This window comes from Podarcis vaucheri (genome assembly GCF_965113315.1).
Source record: "Podarcis vaucheri genome assembly, chromosome: 8".
Taxonomy (NCBI): domain Eukaryota; kingdom Metazoa; phylum Chordata; class Lepidosauria; order Squamata; family Lacertidae; genus Podarcis; species Podarcis vaucheri.
In genome coordinates, this window is record NC_138766.1 from 32,891,820 (window position 1) to 32,919,778 (window position 27,959).

The following is a 27,959-nucleotide window of genomic DNA, read 5'->3' on the forward strand; positions in this document are numbered from 1 at the left end:
GACGAGTAGATTACATTTATTCATTGGCATACTCCTACCTTTCTACCCACCCCAGCTTAAACTGGCTTTTCAAAGGAAGGCTGCTAATGACTCCAAGGGAGGGAGTGGATTACAAAAACTCCGAGAAGGAAGCAGGAAGCACCTCTGAGCTCCCTGTCAAATGCAGGAGGGAAGGCAGGTTTTGCCCTCAGTCTATCTATGAATGCAATTGTTCACGTTCATGTAAGAAAGTGAAGCAGATGCACCCTGGGACTTGGTAATTTCACTGTCCAGCACTTTAATGTTAGAGGCAGGCAGCCATCACTTATACTGGAGAAAAAGGAAGTCACAGCAGCAGAAGGCCTGCTTGACAAAAAACAAACAAACCTTAGCCAGTGAACCGGCAGTTCCAGACTGAAGGTCATAACCACACTGCCCCTTATCTAAAAGGCCTTGGTTATGAGGAGCTGTGGAGCTGACTGGCGCCTAAAACTACAGAACTCCACTTACAACTTCCCTGCAAGTATTCTGTAGTGTCTGGAAACACTTGATCTTTGATAAATGGAATGAGGTGACTTAATCAGCCCTGAACAGTAGGAACCAAAAAATATATATGAAGCCGATGTTTGTCCTCTGTCCTTAGCCAAAGGAATCTTGAGAAATATAGCAACCACCATTATCTTGGAAATATCCTACATGAATATAAAAGACATGTCCATTTCCTTTGTTTGAATGTCTCTGCCAGCAAAGCATTGCAATAAAATTAATATAACTATTTAATCAACAATTTTAAGAACATGAATATATCAGCACGCATTAAAAATCAAGTACTTAATGTCACAGAGAAAATAAAGCAGCATTTTATTTTATTTATTTTTAGTTCTAGAGGTGTTGGCCGAAGGTTGGCATGCTGGGGCCGCACTCCGGCAATGAGACCTTCTAGTTTTCACAGTTACTCTCCTGGCTTTTCTGACTTCTGCACCATGTTAAAGGAGCAGGAGAAACTGGTCAGTTGACTGTATAAAGCTTGGGTGGGTTTGCTCATATTGGTAACAACTGTTCCAACAGAATGAAGATCTGACTAGATCAAACTATAGATTTCTCATTTAAATAGACAAGGCTATAAAATAGAGTGCTACTGTATTTTGAACAAAGAATAAATCATCATGGACATAGCTGAAGTGTATGGCTTGACCTCCTTAGGCTTAACCCCACCACTACAACAAACTTTTTTGGGGGGCGGGGGGCAATCAACCTTCTTCCTCCTCTAGCTTGAAGTATGCCAGCAAGAAGCCATCTTGCCCCCCCAAAAATGGAAGAGGGGGAGAACAGACAGCACGTTTTACAGCCCCACAGCTTTTTCCTCTTTGGCTAGTAAGCTGTGCTGTGCTGCTGAGTTACCCGAATGAAAGTTGTCCTTCGACTAAGCTCTTTGAGTTTGGCAGCTCCCACGTAGGTGCAGGTAGACCGTAGGCCGCCCAGGATGTCACGAATGGTATCCTCCACGTCCCCTCTGTAAGGCACCTCCACCGTTTTGCCCTCGGACGCTCTGAAGGTAAAAGCAGGTTGATTTGCACTAGTAGGAGGCATTCTTTTCAATGAACAAAAATCAAATTTCTCTAGCAATTTTTTAAAAAGTGCTGTCCTTGACATGCACTGGATGTGGGCCTTTCAACAGCACAAGCCGCCTCCAAACACATAACAGTTATTTTTGCTTGTACAAGACCCACCGCCCAAATAAGATTAGATTGGTAAGGCAACCCTAGCAGTGTGTTGTGCTGGTGGTTGTTGTGTAAAGGGGTGGGGAGAGGAGACAAAATTAAAACTGACAATGCAATTTTCTAAAAATGCTGTCAAAAAGTAATTTTAAGTCTGTACAGAGTTTTTTATGCTAATGAAAACCTTCATAACATGCTTATTAGCTGATCCAATCTCATTGACAGCTCCAGGATGAGAAAATCACATTTACTGGAGCATATCATGGCCTCTCTTGAGGTACTTTCTTCCAGTCAGGTGGGGGAAAAGATTATGCATCTTCAGTATAGTTAATATGAAACACTAATCTGAAACAGAGGCAAAATTATATAGTCTGAATTTCTAGGGCAGTCTGGACTATCTGACAAGGGCTCCTTCACTTGTTTGAAAGACAAGCTTTGAAAGGAAATACACAGCTTACTGATGGCCCAAACATGTTATTGCACCCTGAGATCCCTATTGCATCCAAAAGAAACCAGGGGATGCTATCTCCTGAATACTGATTTAAATTATTGCCATTTAGTAAACAGAACTGAGTGTATGGTTCTTGTCCGACAGTTGTGCTTTGCACAGGGTGTGGTGTGTGTTGCTAGAAAAAAGAATAAATCCATTCTGTAATAAACTAGAAGCCAGATGCCACAATACCACACAAAGGCACAACTAAACCCATTAGGCTTAAGCATTCATTTCTCTTGCATTGGATTGGCCATTCCATATAATCAGGCTGCCTCAATTTACAAGACACTGGTCTGAATTCCAGACTGATTGCTCAGCCAGGATTCATTGCCCTTGTACTACAGAGTTAGGGATACAGCCATGGCGCCTGCTGGTAATAACAGGTTGCACTTAGATCTCCGCTATTTGCTGCCAGGGACAACATCCAAAAATGAGGGAGCCGGAAGAGTGGAACTTAATTCTGTGCCAAAATTCTGAGTGCAGCTGGTACCTGTATTCTGCAACACCTCCCACATGCTTCTTCATGGCTGTGTCAGAGCTCATTCCATAGAAGAGCTTCACCTTCTTGCCATTTTTTTCAATAATCTCTCCAGCACATTGGTCATGTCCTGCAAACATGCCCCCGAGCATCACAAAATCAGCACCAGCTCCTGTGATAGAAAGAAAGAGGGTATTAAGAGTTGAGTGTGCAGCAAAGAAAGCCAAAAGAGAGCATGGCTGAAATGCGATTCCTATCTGGCCAGGATGTATCAATAAGAGAAACCTAGTCATCCATGGGAATTTTATCTTTTAAAAAAAGTAGGACTTGGATTACACATGGGAGGGCATATGGAAATTGGTTCAGTAATGCTCATATATGCTTTCTACCCAACTGCTTCCTAAGGAAGGCCTTCTTCACACTTTGAGAACCAGGAGCAGAGAATCACAGAATTGGAGAGTTGGAAGGGACCCTGACGATCATCTAGTCCAACCCCTGCAATGCAAGAATATGCAGCTGTCCCATATGGGGATTGAACCTGCAGTCTTGGCATTATCAGCAGCATTCCAACAACTGAGCTATCCAGACTAATGAAATGTTGCTGGCATGTATCTGCATGTACATAAGAACGTGATCAGAAGAAACGAGAATCCTGTGTTCCTTGGCCCAAATAAGGGTCTAGTAAAACTTCCCACCTCAGCAGCTAAATGTGGTTGCCTCACCATTTGGAAATAACTTCCATGCCACCATCATAAAGGCATAAAGGTTCGTGTTCAACTAGAATCCTTCTGCCAATGAAAGACAGCTGTCATCCCAACCTCTAGCATTTCTCCCCACTTTCTGCAGCTAGACCTCTTCAAGGGCAAACTCTGTTATTGGATGATGATGGTTATTATTATTATTATTACTGTAGCCAAATGCCAAGATCTAATATCTGTATTTCCATACATTTTGGGAGGTGGCACAATTTTCATTGCATTTAGATGAAATCAGATTACGTTTCGGGAAAAAAAAGCTTAAGAAAGTAAAACAGTGGAACCGCTTGAAGTAGTTTCTTGCTTGCCCAATTCCAGGAAAGGTTCCTACTGAAATAAAGCCATTTTTTCTAGTGGCAAGGTGTTGCCCCTGCCTGCTTAAAATGTAGTGAGAAGTTGGAATAGCCTTAGCTATAGCTTTCAGGAAATGGGTGGTGTCAACATGGGGGAAGCACCAAATTGAATTATTCTGGTATGGGTGGATTTTAACCAAACCAGCAAAGCTAATCTGCCACCTTCCCCATTTTTGGCCAGGAAAGCAATATTCCTTTTTTGCAGCTGTGGCTTGTGGCTGCAAAGGAAGAACTTGCAGTCCCAGCTTTAATTAGAATAGAAGAGCACACTCATGACTGCACACTTCTGAATGCACTCCTGATTTTTCCTTTGAAGTGTGATCACCTGGTGTCACATGAAGCCGGATGATTGACAGGTGGGCAGCTCTAGCCTACAAGGGTGGGGGCAGTTCTAGACCCAGCTCACTAGCCAGATGCAGTTTCCCACTTCTGAGCTAAGCCATGGTTTAGATTAGTATGTGTGAACTAGGCCAGTTTCCGTCTGTGAAGTAGTTTGCAATCTGCTTCCTCTGATTTATGTGGAAGATAAATGGGAGATGAGATATTTAATCAGAAAGACAGTAGGTCCTAATGCTCTTCACATTTCTCAAGCAGCAAACAATACTCACCAAAAGCTTTGGCAACATCTCCTGGACAGCTGCATCCTCCATCCTACATAAAAGAGGGAGAGAAGTCAGTGTCGAAGTTTGCATTTGTTGTAGGCCCAATAGTTGTATCCAACGATACCCCAAACGGTTCAATATCAATAGATAACTGTTTGGAATGAAATGACCCCGCACCTGTCTAAGCTGGCCCATGGGAACAGGGAGATAAAGATTTGGCCCACCCAGGCCAAAAAGGTCTCCCACTCCTGTTGTGGCTCACCATGAATGAGCAGGGTTTTGTGCCACAAGTGGGAGTAACAAGCCATATTAGAAGGACGATGGTTTGTTTCTCCTGAATTAAGTATGATCAGAAAGCAAAGAACAGATTTTGACTTTAGGATCAATGTTTCTTTGGGGATGGATACCACAATTCCAGATTCAGACATGGCATCCCAGGCTTTGCTAATCCATCCATCCATAGGCTGCTACATGCATAATATGTGATACTTAACCCTCAAATAGGGAGGGATGGAATACTTTGCTTTTCAGACACGGGTTAATTTGCCTCCTCATAGGTAGTTGCATATTTGTTAAAGAAACTACATGGGAGGGAGGAGGCACAATTTTACTGTCCCATTGCAGGTTGATTTTATTCAGTTTATTCAACATTCATAGAACTAAAGCCTTCATGAAATTCTCATTTCTTCAACTGTAGGGAGGAAAAATGCAGGAATATATACTCAGTCCGGAGATGTGATGGCAGGGGACACTGCTCTTAACGTAGTCTATCATCTAACCAATATCTGACAGTGATCTGAATACTAATGCAGAGACATACAAGAAGCAGATAAGCATTCTACCAAATCCTCTAAATACTCATTTTTTTTCTATCCTTTAAAATGTGGTGACCAAACTAGACCACTAAATGTGACCCATCAACAGAATGCAGAGTCAATTCCAACTTCTGAGCCAGAAGTTAAACTCTTTGGATCTCTTGGTTCTATAATATTCCCCAGCCCTGAAGCCGGCTTTGCTACTTTTGGTTACTGTGGAACCTCCACAAAATGGTTATCAAATTGATTTCAGCTGGAAGGGCAGGTTGTTTGAATGTACCCTATTCCAAAGCAATGCCCTGGCTGGGACTCCCGTCTGGCATGATAAATACTGGCTCTTGCCACAGGAGGGCACTTCAAAATATATTCAGTCTCCCAAACTGACACAGTCGCCTCATGTTGATTTTAGTAGGCCTCAAAGACATGTAGGAATTGGCTCTCACATTTTCTAAACTAAAGCCAGCCTAGCCATTACTCCAACATCCTTGCAGCAGTTCCTCACTCCCTAATAATATATAGTAAAGCAAAACGTGTAATACGACACCATTACACCTCAGGTTTCCTTTTCCTTGTAAGGTGGACAGTGTCAGAAACAGATATAGATAGGTAGCCGTGTCGGTCTGCCATAGTCAAAATAAAAAAATTCCTTCCAGTAGCACCTTAAAGACCAACTAAGTTAGTTCTTGGTATGAGCTTTCGTGTGCATGCACACTTCTTCAGATACACTGTGTATCTAAAGAAGTGTGCATGCACACGAAAGCTCATACCAAGAACTAACTTAGTTGGTCTTTAAGAAACAGATATGAAAGCTAGGAGCTAAGTGGCACCTTAAACTTAGATTATGGGCGCAACAATGGAATGTCTAGGCGCGATTTTTTATAACAAGAATACAAAGATGAAAATGAATGAACTTGCAGCAAAATACTATGTTCATTTTTCACATGGTCTAGTCCTTCCCCTGCCCACCCCGCTAATATTCTTAAGAGGGTCTCTTCTCCAGTCTTCAGAGAGTAGCTGGAAGTGGGGGAGGCAGAAAAAGCTCCTCCTTTCCTTCCACTCTGCAGTTTTAATCTGAAATCTTAGGCTCAGTACTGTGCCCAGAGCTCAGAAAATGCTCGCCCTCATGAAATTCCCTGTCACAAAATGCGCCTAGAACAATGGGAGTTTCGAACACTGAAAGTGGAGCAGAGATGGTGAATACTAGAGTACAGTAACATGAACATATTTTGCTCTAAGACACATTACTAGAAGATGCAGGGACCCTGAGGTTGCCTCTTTTCCACAGCAGGTCACGCGTCTCCAGCAATTTGTCCTTTCAGCCTAAGTAGCTGGGGCTCACTACAAAGTATGACGGCTGACTGCTTGGTTCTTTGCTGAGCTGCCATAGGAGGAAACCAAGTAAGAACTAACCGGGTAGCTTTTCCATCATCACTCTGGCTTTTTGCTACAGGTTTGGACCAAATAACAGATCATCACAGAAGAACATTTTCAGAGGGTAACTGGCTTAGTCTGCTGCGGCACAAAGAGCCCTATGGCATGTGAAATATTTCAAGAACTAAAGCCTACTTCATTTAGAAATATATACTGTTATAGATTTAGGGGATCCTCCTAAATGCTAGAAATTAATAAATGGTAGAATTTTGATTATCTGTATTGAGGGGAAGATTGGAGGTCAGTGGAAAAGTACAGGCTAAGATTCCTTCCCAAGCCAGGGCCTCACCTGAGATAGAGGCATTAACATGACGAAATGAGTTGATAGCCCATCTGAGAGCCTGGGCCTGGGAAGAGAGGTTGCCAACTTGCCACAGTGGTGGGGTGCGGGTTCGAAGCGACAGGAGAGTTTTGAGCATGGTGTGCTGGGAAGAAGAGAGGGAAAAGAAAGACTGGGATCTATCTTGCAAAGGCTGGCTGGGAGAGATGCCTTGGACTCCAGGGCTGCACCACTGAGGGGACAAGACCCTCTTGAAATGACCATGCTGTAAGAACTGGACTCCCTCCACGCACGCCAAAGGTGTAACTAAGTGAATAAATCATATTTCTTAAAGCTATAACAGTCTCCGTCATGTCTCTATTCTCCAAAACAACACAGACCCTGGGTGAGTGCCTGGAACCCTTGGGAATCTTGCAGAGAGTGGAGGTGGAACATGATTTTTGTAACAATGCATACAGACACACATGCACACACAGAAAATATGAAGTGGGAGTTGAATAGCAACGAGATGCAAAAATTACAGTCAGTAACAGAAGAAAATATCTCTCATACGTCAAGAAGCTGCCTTATACTAGGCCAGATTATCTGCCTGACTAGCTTAGCATTCTCAACTGTTGACTAGCCAAAGCTGACTGGTCTCTTAGTTTCCCATGATCTCCAACCTGATTCTTTTAACTAGAAATGCCAGGGATTGATCATGCATTCTACCAGTGGGCTGTTAGGGGATCTGAATGCCCCAAGCAGTCATCAGAGTCCAACCACTTACAACAAAAGCAACTATAGAGTTAACAATTCTTCTTTTGAGACAATCATTACAGTTCTGAGAGATACGTAAAAGATTTGGCTCCTCATCTGGCATTTTAAAAGGGTATGAAGTCCCTTATATTATTTATCTGCAAAGATATGAACTGACATGGAAAACTAGCTCAGGTAAGGAAAGAGGAACTTGTTAAAAATAATATTTTTTGTTGTCAAGCAAATAGTGTCCTAAAAACCAGCAGGGTTTATGAAATAGGAGATTCAGTTGTGTCTGCTTCAAAGGGGCAGAAAATTAAGAGGAGACAGTTGTTGTTTAGTCTTATTTCAATCACACACACATTAACAGGCACAAATAACTTCAGGAAGAAACCAAACACCACCAGAGCTTCATCTAGTGCAAACACCAGATAACCGAGGGGAAAAGGCCTTTGGGAGACCTAGGTATAAATTGGTGTTCTTCCTAAAGACATCTCACAGAAGGCTGAAAAACTTATTTAAAATGTGTAATGTGCTGTGTTTGTTAAACAGCATTCTTTCCATATGAAATTCAAATTGTGAGTGGCCAGGGCCAGCCATGACGTGGAATGAAGCAGCCACCTCAGGTGACAGAAGGCAGAGCTTCTGCAGGTGTCTCACCTGCTCTGCTGGAGAAGCAGCGCCAGCATTGGTGCCATTTTCGGTGAGATCTCGCCCAAATCTCATGAGATCTCAGAGGGAATCAGAGCCAATATAACTTCACCGGCTGGGTGGCACAGCAGCAGAGCGGGTGGTGCAGCAGTGGTGCTGGCAGAGGCAGGTGATACAGAGGCAGAGGCAGGGCGGAATGGGAGGGCACATCCCATTTCACCTCCAGTGGCAAAACTGGATGCGCTGCTTCTGTGGGTGGCTTGCCAACTTAGAACATGGGTGCTCCTTAGAAAATAAAGATGTTTCACTTCCATGTGAAACTGGAACTCATCAAAACCTTGAACGTCAACTTCATGCACCTCAACCTCATATCACTATTTTTTGACTAAGGCTCTTTTTCCTTACCAAGCTGCTACACATCCCTCTTGGGAAGTATAAATTAGATATGCACTTTCACAGAGTATTTTGCTACCTAAGGAGTCAGTTCACAAAACGGGGGTGAACTACTGCACACAAAGCCATGACTCAAAGCTCCATAAATAACAACACCCTAGTGGTCCCAGGCCCTAAGGAAGTTAGACTGGCTTCAACTAGAGCCAGGGCCTTTTCAGCACTGGCCCCAACTTGGTGGAACGCTCTGTCTCATGAGACCAGGGCCCTGCAGGATCTGATTTCTTTCCGCAGGGCCTGTAAGACAGAGTTGTTCCGCCTGGCCTTTGGATTGGAGCCAATTTGATTCCCTCCCCCCCCCCTTTTTTTCTTTTCCTTCTCCTGCAATGAGGCTTCATTTTAATATTTTAATGTTCCATTATTTTAATGTTGTATTTTATTTTTGTTTTTAAGTTGTAATCACTCATCTTGTTTTTATTATTGCTTGTAAGCTGCTCTGAGCCCGGCCTTGGCTGGGGAGGGCGGGGTATAAATAAAAAATTATTATTATTATTATTACTTCTGAGCAGTTGGAAGTTAGGAGCCAGAGCTTCTAATTCATGCCTTTGAAACCCCTGAGCTCAAGAGGTCTCAAGAGGTCAGAGATGACTGCGGAAAGGGTTTCCTTAACATCTTCTTGTTGGGATTTCATTCTATAACCCTGCCTTATTTATGGCATTTCCTGCAGTTCATACTTACGGATATTATATGCCCCTTCAGTCCATGAGCAGAATCTGCACATTCAATCACTGCGCTCAGCTGTGGATAACCCACACCAGTTTTTATCCGAGTGGTGCACACAGATCCTAGACATTGAAAACAAACAGATGGAAAGATGAAACCAAAGCTATGGCATCTTGTAGATTAGGGCAGGTGAAAACACCTGTTTGGGAGCACCCTGTGGGAGCAGCTCTGCCGTAATGACAGCCCACACAGCTGCAAGGTTCTTTCCTTTTCAACTGGCACACCAAATTTTTACTTGCAGGAGAAGCACCTGACTCCACAGAAGGTGCCCAATAGAATTCAAAAGGCCCTTGAAACCTTCCTCCGGTTTTATGAGGAACCACCGATTACCACTCTTTATGTACAGTTTGCCAACCAGCTGCTAATCCACCTGACCGTGGCATCATCTAGCCTACACTTAAACAGGTTACTAATCCAAATATAACGGGGAACCCTGCCAAATGCTTTGCATTCCCTCCCCCCCCCCAACGTCTCAGCCATGTTTAAGAAATGAACAGGAGGTCACAATGTTGCACATCCCCTTCCCTCTTCTGTACAAAATCCCTCTGCCCTTCCTCTGCAAGCTTTTACTACAGTTAAGCATTGCATCAGCAATACCGGTGGTTAACGCTAACCAGAGTTCCCTCTTAATCAGCATCTGAAACCAGTGATAGCTAATCCTGCAAGTGCCATTAGAACGCATGATTTTTGTAAAAGCTGGCAATGGAAGGGTGGGGAAATTGATATGCGGGGGGGGGGGGGGAGAGCAGGCCAAGATGCAGCCTCCTCCTGATGTATGGTTAATAAATTGGAAGCATTACGCCTACATCAGCTCAAACTATGCTTGGCTTACATTGATGTCAGGAAGTAAGGTTTCTAAAGACTTTCAGGCAGGAAAACGGGCACTGGGGTCACTCTAGCTCACCACAGGCTTTCAACCTAAAGTGAAACAGTAAGATGAGCCTACTGATTTCTGCCTAAAAATGACAGGACAGCAGGAAAGAGGCTTCCCCTCCAAGTTACGTGGATGAAGAGGTCTGGGTAGATGAGCTACCATTTCCATAAAATGGCTCACTTGTACAGCTTAAGCCAGTGGTTTTCAACCAGTGTGCCATGGCACCCTGGTGTGCCTTGAAGGATGGTCAGGGGTGCCACAGGCAACACTGGCCTGTGTTCCTCTTTCCTTCCCTGCCTCCTCTGATGCCCTCTCATGTCTCTGCCTCCCAAAGGCTTGCAGGGCTCTTTGTTGCAGCAGCTGAATGGTGCCTCCGGGGCTGGCCAGGAGTTGTGGTTACCAGGAGCTGGAGCAACCCTCAGAGCTTGCAAGCAAGCATGCGAGGGAGCCAAGCCAGCCAGTCCACCAGACCTTGCTGTTGGGAATGGTCAGACAAGTCCTAGGCCCCTGTGAGGCAGTGTGAGGAGGCACCTCTCTTTGGGGCGGGGGCAGCTCAAAGACCAGGGGCAGCAGCAGCAACTGTCCGGAGGACTCCCAAGGAAAGAGGAGGCTGAGAGAACACTCCACAAAGGAGGGTGTTTGAAAAAGGGTGAGAGGCTGCCAGCTCTTTATGCAAGGGGTGACATAACTGGGCTCCTGAGCCCAGAATGTAGTTGGCCAAGGGAGGCGTGGAATCAAAAAGGTTGAAAACCTCTGATTGAAGGTGTTTTTAATTTTGAAAGATGGGCAATTTATTTCATGGCATTGAAACACTATAGCAAAGCTTGATCACTGGGCACATGAGAATAAATAAATCACTGGTGGTGATTTATTTATTCTCATTCATTCATTCCTATAGCAGTTTTAGTGCTTAAAGTACATGGCAATCCTTGTTTTATTCATCCTATAGTGACCCAGCAAAACAGGATACTACTGGTCCCATTTCACATATGGAGATCTAAGGCTCAGAAGATGCAATCTGCCAAGCACTATTCAGCAAATCACTGACTTCTGGCAGGAGACAATCAAGGCAACTTAGCAGGGGGAACACAATCTCCTCAACCCAAACTCTCTGTAGCATCATCATTTTTGCTCTGAACCCCATATCCGAATGGAAAAAGGAGCACTCGGTTATGGAATGTAAGATTAGACTATACCAGCATCATGGTGAGTCATGGCTACCCAGGTCCACAGGATTATTATAGGAAATAAATAAATCCTCAGAGAATAAATATACCTGTCACGGAACTGACATCAGAGCAGAGGGGAGAGGCGAGGCTCCCAGATTCTGCAGGAGAGGGAACGAGTAAGGGAAGAGAGAGAACGTCATCTGGGGAAGGAAGTCCAGGTGACACCAGGAAGAAGGGAGAGGGAGAGAGCATCTCGGAGTTGAGGCTCCGAGACTCTTCCAGTGAAGTCAGTGAGGAGGGTGGGGGACCACCACTCGGCACGCCCACTCTGCGCAGAAGGCTTCCGCGCAGAGAGGCGAGGCGAAGGTTGTCCGTTAAGGAATTCTTATGCTGGAGGAAATTTAGGAGACGCCCACTCACGGATTCTGCTAGCGACTGAGCAGCAGCGCCAAGGGCTGCTCAGTCAGGGAAAGACACAACCACCCCTAAGCAGTTTGGAACAGCTGGAGGTTTACACACAAGCAACCCCAATTCCCTTGACAGCAATCCGTGAGTCCTTTACGTTGCTTGTGTGCAAGAGGACCGGGGTACAGTCATGAGTCAAACCGGAGGAGCCGGCGCAGGAGAAGGGGCCAAAGGCGGACAGAGTCTGGAGGAGAGAAACCGAGACTTGGAGCAGCAACTGGCTCTATTAGCGGCGTGGCTGGATGAAAGGAGGACACATGATGCCCAGGGGAAGATTACCCCCATCGCAAGAAAGGTACCGGGACTTGTGCAGAAGTTTGGGGGCAACCCCAGAGATTATAACGCTTTTAAGACAGAAGTGCAGTATGCGCTGGATCTGCAGTACGATGACTTTGCCGACGATGGGGGAAGAGTCGCTTTCGTGGTGGGGCACCTGGAGGGGCGGGCCAGAGATTGGGTTTGACCCTTAATGGCGGCGGAGAACGCGGCTTTGAAGGACCTGAGAAAGTTTTTTAGCGCGATGGATCACATGTTCTCGAGTGATGTTGAACAGAGTGTGACTCGCAAAGAATGGATGGGGTGCAAACAAGGAAACCAGTCAGTGAGAGAGTACTGGTCGAGATTTGCTATGCTGATCCATAAACTTGGTTGGGATCTGAGTTCGGAACCAGTACAAATGTTATTTGAGGAGGGCTTATCCTCTTGGGTGAGAGACGAACTTTCCCGCTCACCCCACCCGGAATCGATGGACCAGCTGACCAAGTTGGCGCTCGCTGTAGGAGTCTGACAAGAGACGCGCGCTCTGGAAAGGCGGGAAGGGAGAGCAGAGCGTTGGCATGACAACCACATTCCAGACATGCCAGCGTCTACTGTGCCACCCGAGGAGCCAATGGAGATTGGAGGAGCGAGCGAGCGCGGGTTTTCAAACTCCAGCGAGGTGCGTAAGAAGGAGGGGAAAACCAGTAAGAGGTGTTTCCTATGCCAGCAGCCGGGACATTTTGACAGAGCATGCCCTCAGAAGAAGGTGTGGCAAGGAATGGTGGGGGCAGTGGGGAGTGAGGAGGAAAAGAAAGAGGCGCCGGGAAACGGCCGTGCTTGGCTGCAGGAAGGCAGGCACAGCAGCCAGGCGAGCAACCAGTAGAAGTGCCCAAACCAGACCCTCCCCGAGCAGCCATCGCCATAGAGGTGGTGCTAGAACTCCCAAACGGTCACCCCATCAAAGTGAAGGCGCTGCTGGATTCAGGCAGCTCTTGCAACTTCTTTAGCAAGGATTTTGCGCTAGAACACCAGCTACAGGTGGTGCCACTAGAACATCCCCTGCAAGTAACCACTATTGATGGGAGAGAACTTTTGGGAGGGGAAGTGACCCACCAGACCCCGCCCATGAAAATGACAGTTTCCAGACACACTGAGACGATTGCCTTTCACGTAGCCACCTTAGCAGGACCACCTATCATACTGGGAATGAGTTGGCTGGCACTGCACGACCCAGTAGTAGGGTGGCACCAGAGGACAGTCACCTTTGGGTCAGCTCACTGCGTAGAGCATTGCCACGGAGGGGAAACCCCGAGGATGGCAGTAGCCAGGGTGGCAGGGATGGCGGTGGGAGAAAAGGGGAGAGTACCACCTCAGTATGCAGACCTGGAAGAAGTCTTCAGCGAGAGAGAGGCGGATAGACTACCCCCTCACTGGCCCTTTGACTGTCAGATCAACCTACTCCCAGGGGCTCAGTTACCAGTGGGTAAGCTGTACGCCATGTCAGACAGGGAGATGCAGGAATTGCGGAAGTTCATTGACAAGGATCTGAAGAGGGGCTTTATACGTGAATCAAGGGCGGTGGGGGGCAGTCCAGTGTTCTTTGTGGACAAAAGAGACTCCAAAGAACCCCGCTTAGTCGTAGATTACAGGTCCGTCAACCGGGTGTCGGAACCGGTGACCTTCCCAATGCCCAGGATTGATGACATTTTGGCCAGGGTAAGGAAAGGGAAGGCTTTTACCAAGTTGGACCTTCGAGGGGCGTACAATTTGATAAGGATGAGGGAGGGGGATGAATGGAAAACCACGATGTTCACCCCTCTGGGGGCCTTTGAGTATCTCGTTATGCCCTTCAGATTACAATCGGGATCCAGCACATTTCAAGCATTCATGCACCACGTGCTGGGGTCCCTGCTGTACAACAATTGTGTGGCCTTCCTGGACGACGTGCTTATCTACTCAGAGAACGAGGAGCAGCATGTGAAAGATGTCAGGGAAGTGCTGAAAAGGCTGCAGGAGAATCAGCTGTGGGTCAAACTGGAGAAATGCCAATTCCATGCCCGAGAGTTGGAGTTCCTGGGCTACAGGTTGTCAGACAAAGGTCTGGCAATGGACCCAGGCAAGGTGCAGGCCGTGCTAGAATGGAAGCCTCCCAAGAACAGGAAGGACGTGCAGAGGTTCTTGGGGTTTGCAAATTTCTACAGGAAGTTCATCAAGAACTTCGCCCATCTAACGGCACCCATAACGGATTGTCTCAGCAGCAAGAAGAAGTTCGAATGGACGGAAGAGGCCCAGCGTTACTTTGAAAAGCTTAAGAGGGCTTTCGCGTCGGAAGAGCAGCTCCTACATGTGGATCTGCGGAAGCCGATGAGGCTAGAGACGGACGCGTCAGACAGAGCTGTAGGAGGCATATTGCTCCAGCAGGGAAATGGGGAGTGGAAGCCGTGTGCCTTCTTTTCCAGGAAGCTGAACAAGTCAGAGCAAAACTATACAGTGTACGATCGGGAACTGCTGGCAATTCACGAGGCCTTTCGACGATGGAGACATTTTCTCATAGGCGCACAGCACAAAGTCCAGGTGTGTACTGACCACAAGAACCTGGAATATTGGAGAACGGCGAGAGTGCTGAACCAACGACAGGTGCGGTGGGCTCAGGAGTTTTCCAAGTTTAATTTTGAGATTAGGTACGTGCCTGGGAAGGAAAATGTCAGAGCAGACGCCCTCTCCCGCATGCCCGAATACAAGGAAGGGGAGGGAGGGCCAGAAGCGCGTTATGTCATACCCAAGGACAAATGGGTGTGTGGGGGAGTGTTCATAGGGAGGCAAGAGCTGGCCGGTTTGACGAGGGATGATCAGTATGCACAAACCAAGATCAGGGAAATTGGTATTACTGGGGAAACTCAGGGGGGGGGTTTGAAGTAAAGGACGGGGCATTGTACTATAAGGGTGCATTGTACATACCTGAGGGGGATTTGAGGAGCAGAATACTCAAACAACTGCATGACAACCCCACGGCAGGACATTTTGGCCAACATAAGACAATGCTACTGGTCACCAGGCAGTTTTGGTGGCCACGGGTGAGGGAAGATGTGAAGGAGTATGTACGCGGGTGCCAGTGCTGCCAGAGAGCGAAGGGGGAGAGGACAGCACCTGCGGAGTTACTGGAGCCCTTACCGACACCAGAGAGGCCATGGGAGGTGGTATCAATTGATTTTATGACGGATTTACCCAAAGCCAGGGGGAAAACGGCAGTAATGGTGGTAGTTGACTTGATGACCAAAATGTGCCATTTTATTGCGTGCTCGCATGCGGTGACTGCGGAAGAAACAGCAAAGCTGTTTGTAGAGCATGTTTTCAGGTTGCATGGCGCCCCCTTGAGGATTTTATCCGACAGAGGCCAGCAATTCACGTCCAGATTCTGGAGGAAGCTTATGAGTCTGCTGGACGTCGAGGTTAGTTTCTCAACGGCCAGACATCCAGAAACCAACGGACAATCAGAGAGAGCTAACAGCATACTTCAACAATATCTACGCTGCTACGTCAACGAGAGGGAGAATGATTGGGTGGACAAATTAGCGCTGGCTGAGTTTGCATACAATAATGCAGAACATGTGTCCACAGGGATGAGTCCGTTTATGGCGAATTACGGGTGTCACCCCAGGGCTTTCCCAGGGGAAGGGGAGGGAAGTTGGAGTGTTCCCACAGCTGAAAAATTTGTGGAAGAGATGGAGGCTTTACACCAACAGCTTAAGTTAAACCTGGAAAGGGCCAAGGAAGAGTACAAGAGGCAGGCAGACAAGCACCGCAGAGAGGGAGAAACCATAAGAGTGGGGGACCAGGTGTGGTTGTCGACCAAAGGGTTACCGTTCAAAGGAGGGTGCAAGAAGCTACGGCCAAAGAGACTGGGACCGTTCGAAGTAACCCAGCAAGTTAATCCGGTGGCCTTTAGGCTCAAACTGCCATCTCACATGAAACTGCACCCCGTGTTCCACAGGTCCTTACTCTCACCGTTCAGGGAAGGGAGGGAATTTCTGGGTCAGCAAAGCGAAACACCCTTGCATCCACAGATGGAGGAAAGGGAACTCAGTGGCCATGCAGCTGAAATTCTCGATTCCAGGTGGAAAGGGGGGCGAGTGGAATATTTGGTGGCGTGGGAGGGGGAGCCAGAAGAGGAAAACGCATGGGTCCCAGCAGAAGAGATTAGGGATGAGTATCTGCAGGAGGAGTTTCATAGCAGGTATCCGAGAAAGCCCAAACCACCAGAGAGGTTCTGGGGGGAGCAATTTGGCACCACCGATGAAGAGGAAGAGTTTGCGGGTTTTCCCGCCTCCGAAGAGGAGGAAGGGGATTTGTCCGAAGAAGAATCCGACTGGGGAGATTGGGGAGAGAGAAGAGACAGCAGCAAATGGAGAGGGGTGTTTGAATCATCAGATGGAGGGGAGAGTTCCTTCCGGGGGTTTCCTGCATCACCGTCAGAGAAAAGGACGGGGGGGGGGTGGAGGGCCCTGGGAGGGAGGTGGATGTCAGGGAACTGACTTCAGAGCAGAGGGGAGAGGCGAGGCTCCCAGATTCTGCAGGAGAGGGAATGAGTAAGGGAAGAGAGAGAACGTCATCTGGGGAAGGAAGTCCAGGTGACACCAGGAAGAAGGGAGAGGCAGAGAGCATCTCACAGGTGAGGCTCTGAGACTCTTCTAGTGAAGTCAGTGAGGAGGGTGGAGGACCACCACTCGGCACGCCCACTCTGCGCTTCAGAAGGCTTCCGCGCAGAGAGGCGAGGCGAAGGTTGTCCGTTAAGGAATTCTTATGCTGGAGGAAATTTAGGAGACGCCCACTCACGGATTCCGCTAGCGACTGAGCAGCAGCGCCAAGGGCTGCTCAGTCAGGGAAAGACACAACCACCCCTAAGCAGTTTGGAACAGCTGGAGGTTTACACACAAGCAACCCCAATTCCCTTGACAATACCCAACATGAATGCAGAAACAAGTGTCCCAGGCACATAAATATAAAACTGCTCTCTCACTGTGCACTGCCAATCAGCTTACCTGGTCCAATTCCAACTTTGATAATGTCTGCTCCGGATAGAATAAGTTCTTCCACCATCTCTCCAGTCACCACATTACCTGCCTGAAACACAGGCAAGAACATCAATCCAAAGCTGAAAGAAACACTGAACAAATGCTTGGGTTAACGGGATTATTGTTATTAGTGTTGTTATTCAATAATTCCATATACAGTTTTGTTTATATGAAGAAATTGAGTTTATTTCTCAAACAACTATACTAATTTAAAGTGTGTGTGGGGGGGTGATTACTATAATAGGATATTTGTGCCAACTTATGCCCTGGATCAACCAAAGACATTTTGCTCCTTGAGGACAATGGGGGAGGGGGACACTTATAACAGTTTTAGGAGGCACATGGGGAGAAGGGAAAGGGAGAATGTTCCATTTCACAAGCAGAAATACCTTAGCACTATGCTGCAATTCCACTCTAGGCAACCTTCAACCCATCATCCATAACTATGCATAAACTTTGTAGTTTGACGTAGCACTCCCCCATCGCCAAATCCTCTTGCCAAGAAGCAGCTTTCAAAAATCCCTTGAGTTTAACAATGCTCTGCAGTTGAACAGGGGGCGTGGGCTGAAAAGGAACACGGCTGAACAGCCTAGGAAGCCAGATCCTTGGTCCATCAAGCCTAGTACTGTCTGTACTGGATATTGAACCTGGGAGCTTCCTCATGCAGATCATCTGCTCTAACACTCCAGCTACAGCCCCTTTTCTCCAAGTCACATTGCTGGATCATAGCTACTGCGCTCTAATCTTGGGAACCCATCTGGGCATGGGAATGACAGCAATAGTGATATTTAATAGAAGGATGCATAAAGAATTCAATTCTGTGGAAATAGTGGGACTGCAGTAGTTGCATGGCCTGAAACTGGAGTGGCCAGGTGACAAGCCACACCTGCTGAAATTCCTTCTTCTATACAACTATTACAGATGCAGGTACCCTGTCCTCTTCTTCACCAGGCCATCCTCCATGAAACACGCTTATTTGAATCAACAAAACATCTCACCGAATTAAACCCATCCATCTCTCCACTTTCCTCATCATACCTACCATGATTGTGTGCTTGGGGAATCTGATGCGGACGGCTTTCACAAACTCCACAAAGTATTCTGAATAACCATTGGCCACATCCAGGCAAATGTACTTGATAAGGGGAATGGCCTCTATGATTCTGGTCATCTTCTCAAAGTCGGACATGCCACTGCCTGAGCTCACAGCTACATGCTGGAAAGAGAGGGAGGGAGGGATCATCAGCCGCTTTTATTGAAACGAGGCCAAGAGCATTTTCTGTGCATCTATTTGAGAGGAAGCCAACAGGGACCATAAAATATTAGCGTATACCTCCAGGCTGGGGGAAGAGATTTGGCCAAATCTGAAGATCGAGTGCAGTGAAAGAGAAGTTGGAATTTGTGTCTGGGGCTTGGAACTGTGGTCTGAGAATTAATCAAAATCTTCCATTCCTAGTTATGCAGTCTGCTAACCTATGCATGATATTAATTCCTCTGGAGCTTCTGTCCCATATCCAAACTCTTTCTTAGTTCATCTCCCACTCCCCTGGTCCTTTACAACATTGTCTTGAATACTGTACACTGTTTTGTTTTAGTTTTCTTTTCAAGCTGTTTTTAATATTCCCTCTGCAGCAAACAAGCATATTTTCTAGCCACTTCTGTCATTCCAAAACAAGCCAGGATTGGGCTCATAAGTTAGCCATAGCTTCACATTATGTGCGAACTACAGTTAACGGCATACCAAGAAGCCAGGATATTAAGCCACAGTTTAAAGATGGGTCTCATAGCAACCCAAACGGCAGCCAAAGGCTAGCTATGGAGCCACTGGTAGCAGGTGCTCTGCCACGACAGAGGGAGGCCACCAGTAGGATGGCATTTGTACCACTGGAGGTCTCCCTAGCAGAAGACTTCAGAAGGAGTCCTGCCACAAATATTCATTTGTCAGCACTGGGGGAAACTGGGCATTTCAAGGGTGTGATGGGATATGATGGTGAAGCTATGGATCAACAGGATCTAAGTCCTCTTATTTCCTCAACACACCATCACACAAAACTGAACTTGGAATTGAATTTCCTACTCACTGGAAAAAACAACTTGAAGTAAAACAAGAGTGGAACCATTCACGGTAGACAATACTGAGCTAGATAGAACAACAGCCTGTCTCAGTATAAGGCAGCTTCACTAGGCTAGTGCCATCAAATAAAATGAAATACATATCTTGTATTTCTGCTTGGATTATTTTCCCCACTCTCTAACTTACTCTATGCTAATCTGACACAAACTTGAAAACTTCATTATCACCTCATTCACTTCAGTGATGCTGGTGCCCTGGCAAATGGTATCTTCACTCCTGCTTTGAAAAAAATGTCCCAGAACATCCCATTCTCCCCACCCACCACCCCAGTATTTTATCACAAGTATTACCAAAGTTTTCAGGGGATCTTTCTTTCTCACTGTTATCTGTTTTCTATCTTATTGCCTGGGCCCTAATTCTCAAAGTGCATGCTGTTTCAGAAAGAATTTCATAATCTATCATAATGACATTTGGGCTGATTAAAATTGCTGCATCGAATATATGTTTGCCAGTCTTGGTTTGAATTTACAGAATTATGTTCCTTGGCTCCAGTCTAATTTTGTTGAAATGCAACCATACCTATTTCATCCATTTCAATTTCACTGCCAACATTCTATTAAAAATTTCCTAACTGTTCCCCCTTGCTGTAATGTTATTCAAAGAAAGATGCTCATTCATGGGCGTAGGCAAGGGGGGCATGGGGGCAGTTGTCCCCCCATCAAGTAAAACAATATAAATACTTAACTAACTGACCAAGCATGTTGGTCCTGCCCCCCTAACAAAAGTCCTGCCCCCTCCTCAACACAAATCCTGGCTACGCCCATGCATTCATTCTTAGTTTACTGGAGAAAGTTTTGTTAACACACTTTCCCCCTAACTTCTATGAACATTTGCTGCAGCTAAGCTTTCTTTCGAATGGTTCTATTATATATATTATATTCCCCATAGGAATGCTGAATAAACCACTTAGCACAATTATTTAAAGAACGACGTTGCTCCCCTTACAAAACCATTTCTTGCAACCAATACATGTTGTTTTCTTCTTTTTCCATTTTGTATGTGTGCAGTTTTCCCCCAAACTCCCAAGTTTAGAAAGCAGTAAATGCACTTAATAATTAATAGTGTGAAAATATACCTCTAGGCATTCTGGGTGATTGCTTGCAAACAGCTCCCACTGTTCCAGAGAGTAATGCTTGTGAATTGCAGTGAACATTGCATACTAGAAAAAAAGAAACCAGGCATTACCCTACAATCTCAGGCAGCAACGCGCACAAAAAGACTACATGGCTACAAAGCAAGAATATGTTATGGGATCTTATTTTTTTTAATTTAAATTAGTTTTTACTAAAGATTTTCTTGTGTAACAAAACAAGGAAATAAAGAAAAGTACATATAGTGCCTCCACTTTCAATTTGTAGTCTTTTTCACAATTTGTTTACATTCAGTATGAGACACTGTTGTCATATCCATGATTTAACAGGTATTTAGAAGTACTTGACTTTGCTCCTACTTTCCCTTTTTGCAACACAGGCAAGTCAAAAGAAAACTGGAATCTAAAATTATTTTGCTTCAAATGTGTTTTTTGTATGTTTTGGAAACAATGGACCAGCTCAGGTAACACACTTCAGGGTTTTATTTTTCTTTCCGTTTTACAGGAGAATTAAAAAGCACTTACTTTTGTCATAACCTGTGCCATTTCAAAAGTGCCTACGGTGTCCATATTTGCTACTATAATGGGGATCCCAGTATAGGTTTGCTTAGAATTACGGAATGTGAAAGTACGCATAAGATCCACCTGTAAAAAAATAAATGCATATTTTAATCAGTCTTTTGTACCAGCAAAGAAATACAGCTTTTATATGCTATTCAGTGGGGGGCGGGGGCGGCATTCACTAAATGTAGAATTGAGGCCTAAGATTGTAAACATAAAAGGAAGGAAATGCAAAATTGTATTTCTAAGTAAGCCAATCCCAGATTTAATGCTTATCCAATAAGGAACATGTCCTCAAGGTGTTCAAATAATTTCCCTTTTTTCTAGTTTTCTACTACATCCCATTTAAGCTGTTGGCTGGTCTAAAGTAAGTTAAGGAGCTGAAATTCTAAGTCACTTAGAGCTGAGTTGGAAATGCCCACTTTGGAGAGTTTTCGCCAAATATTCTTCACCATTTTTTTAAAAAATGAGACTTGGCACTCCAACACACAATGTGCTGGAATCACCAGCCCAATGTCATTACGGAGCACGAAAAGTAGCAACAACAACAAACCTTTAGGAAAAAAAGAAAAAAGCTTTGCTACTACCACCACTAATGGTAAGCTCCATCCCCAATAATTGTTGCAATATTTCTTTTCACTCTATAGAAATTTGGTGAAACGGCTCCCCAATTTCCCTGCCCACAAATGGGCTGAACGAAGGCCTTTAATGCATAGCTCTACCATCAACACACAGACACCAACGGGTCTTAGCAAATGCTACCAAAGGGTTCGCATTCCCCAGTTAGGACTGTTTGCTGTATGGGAGTGCTTTGGGATCAAGGTCTCCTTCTGGATGCTTAAACTGGCCAGGAATGCATTTTATCAGCCTTGGCCTTTTCAATAGCTTACCCTTATTCATGAAAGAGAATGGTTTGACCCTCATACTGCATGTCCTAATAACCTTCCATCCAAACTGCAATACAGAGAGCCGCACTTCAAGCCTGTTCACAAGCTGTGGTAAAGGTAAAGGGACCCCTGACCATTAGGACCAGTCGTGACCGACTCTGGGGTTGCGGCGCTCATCTGGCCAAGGGAGCCGGCGTACAGCTTCCGGGTCATGTGGCCAGCATGACTAAGCCGCTTCTGGCGAACCAGAACAGTGCACGGAAACGCTGTTTACCTTCCCGCCAGAGTGGTACCTATTTATCTACTTGCACTTTGACGTGCTTTCAAACTCACAATACAACAGCCACGTTCGATTACAGGGGTTAGATGCAGGAAGCAATACTAATTTTATGTTAGCTACACTGGTTGCCAGTTTACTATCAGGATAAATTCAATTTTTACTTTTATCCCACTTTATACTCCACCCACCAGGTAACTTGAGAGAGCATCTTTTCCATATGTACTTAGTAAAATCCAGCTCAATTTAATCATCAGTTAGCCTGGTGATCCACAGATTATAGAATCAGCTGCCTGTTCCATACAAGACATTGCCTCTTTTAAACAAACTTTATAGGTTTGTCTTTTTAAATGGGCTTTTGCTGTTTAATATGCCTAATGGTTTTGTTTCTCTGCCACAGTTCTGGGGTGGTTTTATTGTTATCGCTTCTCGGCCTATTAGCCAAGATGATGTGAAAACACTATTATATTTTCTGTTAACTGCTGTTCTCTACCTTGAAAAGCAGTGTATTGATAAGCAGACTACGCATCTCCCAAATAAATAATTAATAGGTAATTGTATAATGCTGGACCTCATTCATTACAAGCAGGACCTGTATCCAATGTCTCCCCAACCTCCCTGATTTTTTGTTGGCAGCAACCTAGACTCATCCTTACAAGTCAGGAATTAAAAGAAAACAGAAGTCACAGAGGGGGACATAATGTCTGCCTCCCTCTTAACTCATGAGTAAAGCGATACCTAGAATTAATCCAATAGCCAACCAAATATAAATGGAAGAGTTGAAAAGGTTTAAAATATTTGTTACGCACATATATATACAAGTTCTTTGGTCACTGCTTTGTAGCATTATCCCCTTTTAATATCCTCAACTCAACAACTAAGACTACAACTCCCATCATCGCTAGCTAACAGGACCAGTCATCAGGGATGCTGGGAATTGTAGTCCCAAAACATCTGGAGGGCCGAGTTTGGGGATGCCTGATCTAAGAGCAGGATCACACCTGCCTTCCCCACTCTTATCCCATACATCTGAGAGCTAGCTTGTGGACCCTGAAGAATCTCCTATGAATTGTACAAATAGCTAGTGTTCATTTTCCTGAGAGAAAAGCAGCATATTCAGAATAAAATAAAAATAAAAATGTGTATCTGAAGAAGTGTGCATGCACACGAAAGCTCATACCAAGAACTAACTTAGTTGGTCTTTAAGGTGCTACTGGAAGGAATTTTTTTATTTTGACTATGGCAGACCAACACGGCTACCTATCTGTAGCATATTCAGAGTTACTCTAATTACCCATAATTTCTGTGGCTAAATTCCCACATTTTCTCTACCTTCTACCATTGAGAAATTGTTTAAGAAAGCAACTTGCATGTTACCATAAGCAGTAGGGTCAAACTAGGCAGCCAAATATCCCTTAATTTAGAATATTCTCCTTTGTTTCAGAACGGAATGTGGCAAGCAAAACAGAAGTCAATCCTAAACAAACATGCTACCCAATTCTATACACAATTACAACCCATAGATTGGTAGCCAACTAAGTCATACTGAGTAGACCCATTAAAATCAATGGACTTGTAAGTCATGACTAACCTACACCAATTATTTCAGAGAATCTGCTCTAAGTAAGTCAGCACAATCCTAACCATGTTTACTCTGAAGAAAATCCTAAATGAAATAGGGCCTAAATAGGGGTTGGATTAAAGCCTTATTCTAAAGTAAATACGTACAGACTGAATTCTTACTTGGATGCAATAACCGCTCTACCCATTACACCAAAATAAACAAGCACGTGGCCTTATTTTGCAGGAAAATGCTGTTGGCTCGTTTACTTGTATGATATACGCAGCTGGAAACATTACATATAACACTTTGGGTGTAGATGCAAAACACCTGATGGCATGTATATCTTAAAGCAGCCTAAACTTTCTTCCATTGAAATCTATGTTAATGATAGCTACAAAAAGTTGGTTTTAAATTAAAGCTATTTTTCTCATTTAAAAAACAACTGGGTACTTTTATTTAGTCCTTACAGTACCCCATAGAATAGGCAATACAAAAGTGCCACTTATCTTTGGAATGTTGTTCCAAGTTAATAGGTAGATCAAACCATGTAGGTCATGGTAAGCCTATTGGGTCAACAGATATGCAACTCCACATTCCAGAGGGATTTCCTACAACACTATTCTGGTTACAGAGATATAATGCCTGCAGTATTTTTTTGAAAATGCCTTTACCAGTAGCAATGGTTGCTGGTCAGAGAACAGATGTCTCTACACAGCCTGCAGTCACAAAGCATTCGTTCCAATATGATGGTGTGAATTATCCAACCACAAACTAGATTTCAGGGATTTTAATAACACAAGGAAGAAGAAGATTGCTGCTTTTATTGACAGCTGACCAAGCTATTCCCACCCACCCCCAGAAGAAAACCTGAGTACAGTGGTACCTTGGGTTAAGTACTTAATTCGTTCCGGAGGTCTGTTCTTAACCTGAAGAACCACTTTAGGTAATGGGGCCTCCTGCTGCCTCCACGCCGCCGGAGCACAATTTTTGTTCTCGTCCTGAAGCAAAGTTCTTAACCCGAGGTACTATTTTTGGGTTAGCGGAGTCTGTAACCTGAAGTGTATGTAACCTGAAGCGTATGTAACCCAAGGTACCACTGTATGCATGTGTATTAAGAAACCTGTTGGATCAGACCAAATGCACATCATCAAAGCCTAGCATCCTGCTACCCAAACTGGGCAACTAAACAAGGCAGGCGCACAACAGCCTTCTCTAGCTGTTGCCCCCCAGGAACTGGCATTCAGTGCCACACTCCTTCTGTGAGCATGGAAGTTCCATTTAGCCACCATGGCAAGATCTATGTTGCAGACCTATTCCTCATGGATGTAGCTATTCTTCCCCTCCCTCCACCCACCCACACCCTTTTCAAAGTCTTATTTAATATGGGATCTTAAATGTCAATTTATATTTAAAAGTTAATTAAATCTGCTTTAGATGTTAAACATCCCATAAACTGATGCTTTGCAACCACATACACACACAGCTACAGCTAAAAGTTCAAGCTAGTTTCAAAAAATAAAAATGGAAGCTTTTTTAATTTGGCTGTCAATTTACAAAAACAGAAAAGTATTTGCCTTCCCCTCCGTTGTGTATGTGTGTCCTGACCTGCCTTGTCCTCACAAAACAGCTTCTCCCTGATATTACTTTCCCTGGAAACTGCAGGCTTGCGATGCATGGCTTGTAATTTGAGTCACCGGGGGCCCCCCTCCCGCTCGCCCATTAGCCAGCAAATGATGTGTCACGCCGGCAGTTTCTCCGCGCCTCTCTGCAAAACAATTCCGAGCACAGTTCTACCCAACTCTAGGTCACCTTCTTCCATCCACTGTATTTTCTTGCAAAGTAACAGCAGCAGCAGGGACAACAACAACAATAATTAAAAACGTTTTAGGCAGATCAGGACAGCACAAGCAGTTCTTAGAGGGAAGCGAGGAGCTCACGTTTCACGTTTGCAAGGGCTCTTTCCTTGCAAGGAGGCAAAAGCTCCTGCAAAGGAGAAGGGGGGGGTGCTGCCTGCCGTGTGATTTTATCTTAGTACGCGAGAGTCCACCTAACCTCACCCGTGAGGTAACAAATTAAGGGGGGGGTGTCTGGATTGCTTTATTCGGGGCCGCAGCGGGAAAGACAAGAGGCGGGAGAGAAGCAGACAGACAGAGCTCATTAACCCGTTAACTTGGGAAATGCAAAAACCAAGAGAAAAAGAGGTTATCTACCGGAGTTAGATGCGAAGTATTAAGGGGAAAAAAGCATGCTCGTTTGGAAAGGCCCCCACCTCTGCTCTGCTTTTGAGGCTGCTTCGCTTAGGTCTAACCAAGACATCTTTAAAGTCCAGTTTGAGATCGGCATCTACTCGGGGCATCTCGCCGGTTCAGCTCGGGTGCAGGAGGGGCGCTCCTCGCCTCAGGCTCTCGGGCTGCAGTTGCTTCGGCTTCTCTTTCCTCCCGCGGCGGCGGCTCTCTCTCTCTCTCTCTTTGTTTGTTTTGCTTTGGTTAGGTTTGCTTTGGGTTTTTTGCCGGTCAGCCCGAGTCTGGGGCGGGCAGGACAGAAGCAACCGAAGCTTGTTTTCTTTGCAGGGCGAGTATTTATAGGGAGAGCCGAAGGCGCGCGAGACGGTGCCGGATCCCCATCGCTTCTTTATTAGGAACGGGCTGCTTTTGGAATGTGCACAGGCGGCGCGGGGCAGGTCAGGTGGCCTCGCCGCCCGGCTCCTTTCCCCCCTCGGCTCGCCGGCTGCTCCGTGACTCTGCGGGGGCCTGCGCGCTGCTACAGCAATGCAGCTCCAGGGGAGGCGAGTCGGAGACGCTACAGCACTTCCAGGCGCCGGCAGCTGCAGCTTGCAGCAGCAGCAGCACCATTAACGTGATCGATAAGGCCGGGGCCGGGGGAGAAGGGACCTTTCAGGCGAGGGAATCAGGCACCGGGGCAGAAGCGGCGTGGGCGAACGCAGCTCCAAATTGGAGGAGGAGGAGAATTAAGGGCAACCCAAGGGCAGAGGAAACAGCGCGCGGCCATGTGACCCTCCCCAAATCTTCTGCGTTTATGCACTTGTGCTTCGTCCTCCCTTTCTCTTTTCCCCACCCTCAGCCTGCTCCAGTTTCTTGTGTGTTAGCTCCTTGGGGGGATCCCTCACCCTAATTCCAGCTTTCTTCATTTGCTGCTCTGCCAGTCAGTTATGAAACAGCGTCCCTCTCTCTCTCTCTCTCTCTCTCTCTCTCTCATTCATTAAAGAAATAGACCACAGTTGCAGGCAAAACCACAGGCACACTAGTTTCCCCCACCCCAGTATTATCAATTGAGCACGTGAGGAACGTTACACTGACTTAAGACACTGACTCTGTCACCACTCACCAAGCTTCGTGGGCTGTGAGGGTTATTGAGGCCACATTCACTTAGAAACACTATGATAGCACTTTTAGCACTCATGGCTTCCCCCAAGGAATTCTGGGAGCTGTAGTTCATTATAGATGCTGAGCGTTGTCAGGAGGCCCCTGTTGCACTTAACAGAGCTGCAACTCTTGAGTTGCTGTAAAGAGGGATTGATTGTTAAACCCATTTTTATAAAAAAAATAAATAAATGTTTAGGGGTACTCTCATTTTCCTGCTCATATTTAAATGCTGCCCCTCAATGAGGCCAAACTTAGATTCACAAAATGTTTAGGGGTATGTGTACCCCCCAGAAAAACCACTCAGAATTGACATTCTGTGAGGGGAATAGGGACCTCCTTCCAACTCCCAGCAGCCTTAACAAACAGCTCTTATGACTGATCAAAATGATATCATAGTGCTTTAACTGTATGGTGTGAATGGGAACCTGAGTTCTAGTCACTACCATCGCCCTGACAAGAATGCAGAAACACAGATTATTTTCCCTGGTTATTTTGCACATTTGGGAGCTCACACCTACTTCTGTAGTATGTGGAATATGATTAATAACATTTTGCCATATTAATTACATACCAAGGTTCATGTCACTGAAAAGCGTGGCTTACCTAAAGCTAAGAGTTCCAGCAACTTGGGCCCCAAGAAATTATCTGGCCATAGCTGTCAAGTGTCTCTTTTTTGAAAGGGACAGTCCCTTATTCTAGCGCCATGTCCCGCTGCTGTCCCTTATTGATAGATGTCCCTTAAATGATGTCCCTAAAATTTCA

The 27,959-nt window shown here is 45.5% G+C and overlaps 1 protein-coding gene across 5 annotated transcripts; it reads right to left on the reverse strand.

Moving 5' to 3' along the window:
- Positions 1-742: 742 nt before the first annotated feature.
- GMPR (guanosine monophosphate reductase) lies at positions 743-27,820 on the reverse strand. Of its 5 annotated transcripts, none has more exons than XM_082234615.1 (9): positions 27,801-27,820; positions 21,051-21,170; positions 20,511-20,594; positions 18,344-18,517; positions 17,269-17,350; positions 9,419-9,525; positions 4,385-4,427; positions 2,681-2,840; positions 743-1,528 (listed from the first exon to the last, which is right to left on the reverse strand). In XM_082234615.1, the coding sequence occupies exons 2-9, from the start codon at positions 21,159-21,161 to the stop codon at positions 1,351-1,353; spliced, it is 939 nt and encodes a 312-aa protein (XP_082090741.1). In that variant the 5' UTR covers positions 21,162-21,170; positions 27,801-27,820; the 3' UTR covers positions 743-1,350. The 5 variants fall into 5 exon arrangements, with proteins under 5 accessions (XP_082090741.1, XP_082090738.1, XP_082090739.1 ...); XM_082234612.1 differs by lacking the exon at positions 27,801-27,820 and adding an exon at positions 27,160-27,285; XM_082234613.1 differs by lacking the exon at positions 27,801-27,820 and adding an exon at positions 26,084-27,065.
- Between the last annotated feature and the right edge of the window lie 139 nt (positions 27,821-27,959).

What these genes read in the sequence shown, in the direction of transcription:
- GMPR (XM_082234612.1), bottom strand. Translation starts at nt 27,270, where the DNA reads ATGAACTACAGCTCCCAGAATTCCTTGGGGGAAGCCATGAGTGCTAAA. An exon ending in CTCACAGCCCACGAAGCTTG is followed by an intron (nt 21,171 to 27,159) that starts GTGAGTGGTGAC and finishes ATTTTTTTACAG; the next exon opens with GTGGATCTTATGCGTACTTT. An exon ending in ATCACCCAGAATGCCTAGAG is followed by an intron (nt 18,518 to 20,510) that starts GTATATTTTCAC and finishes CTCTCTTTCCAG; the next exon opens with CATGTAGCTGTGAGCTCAGG.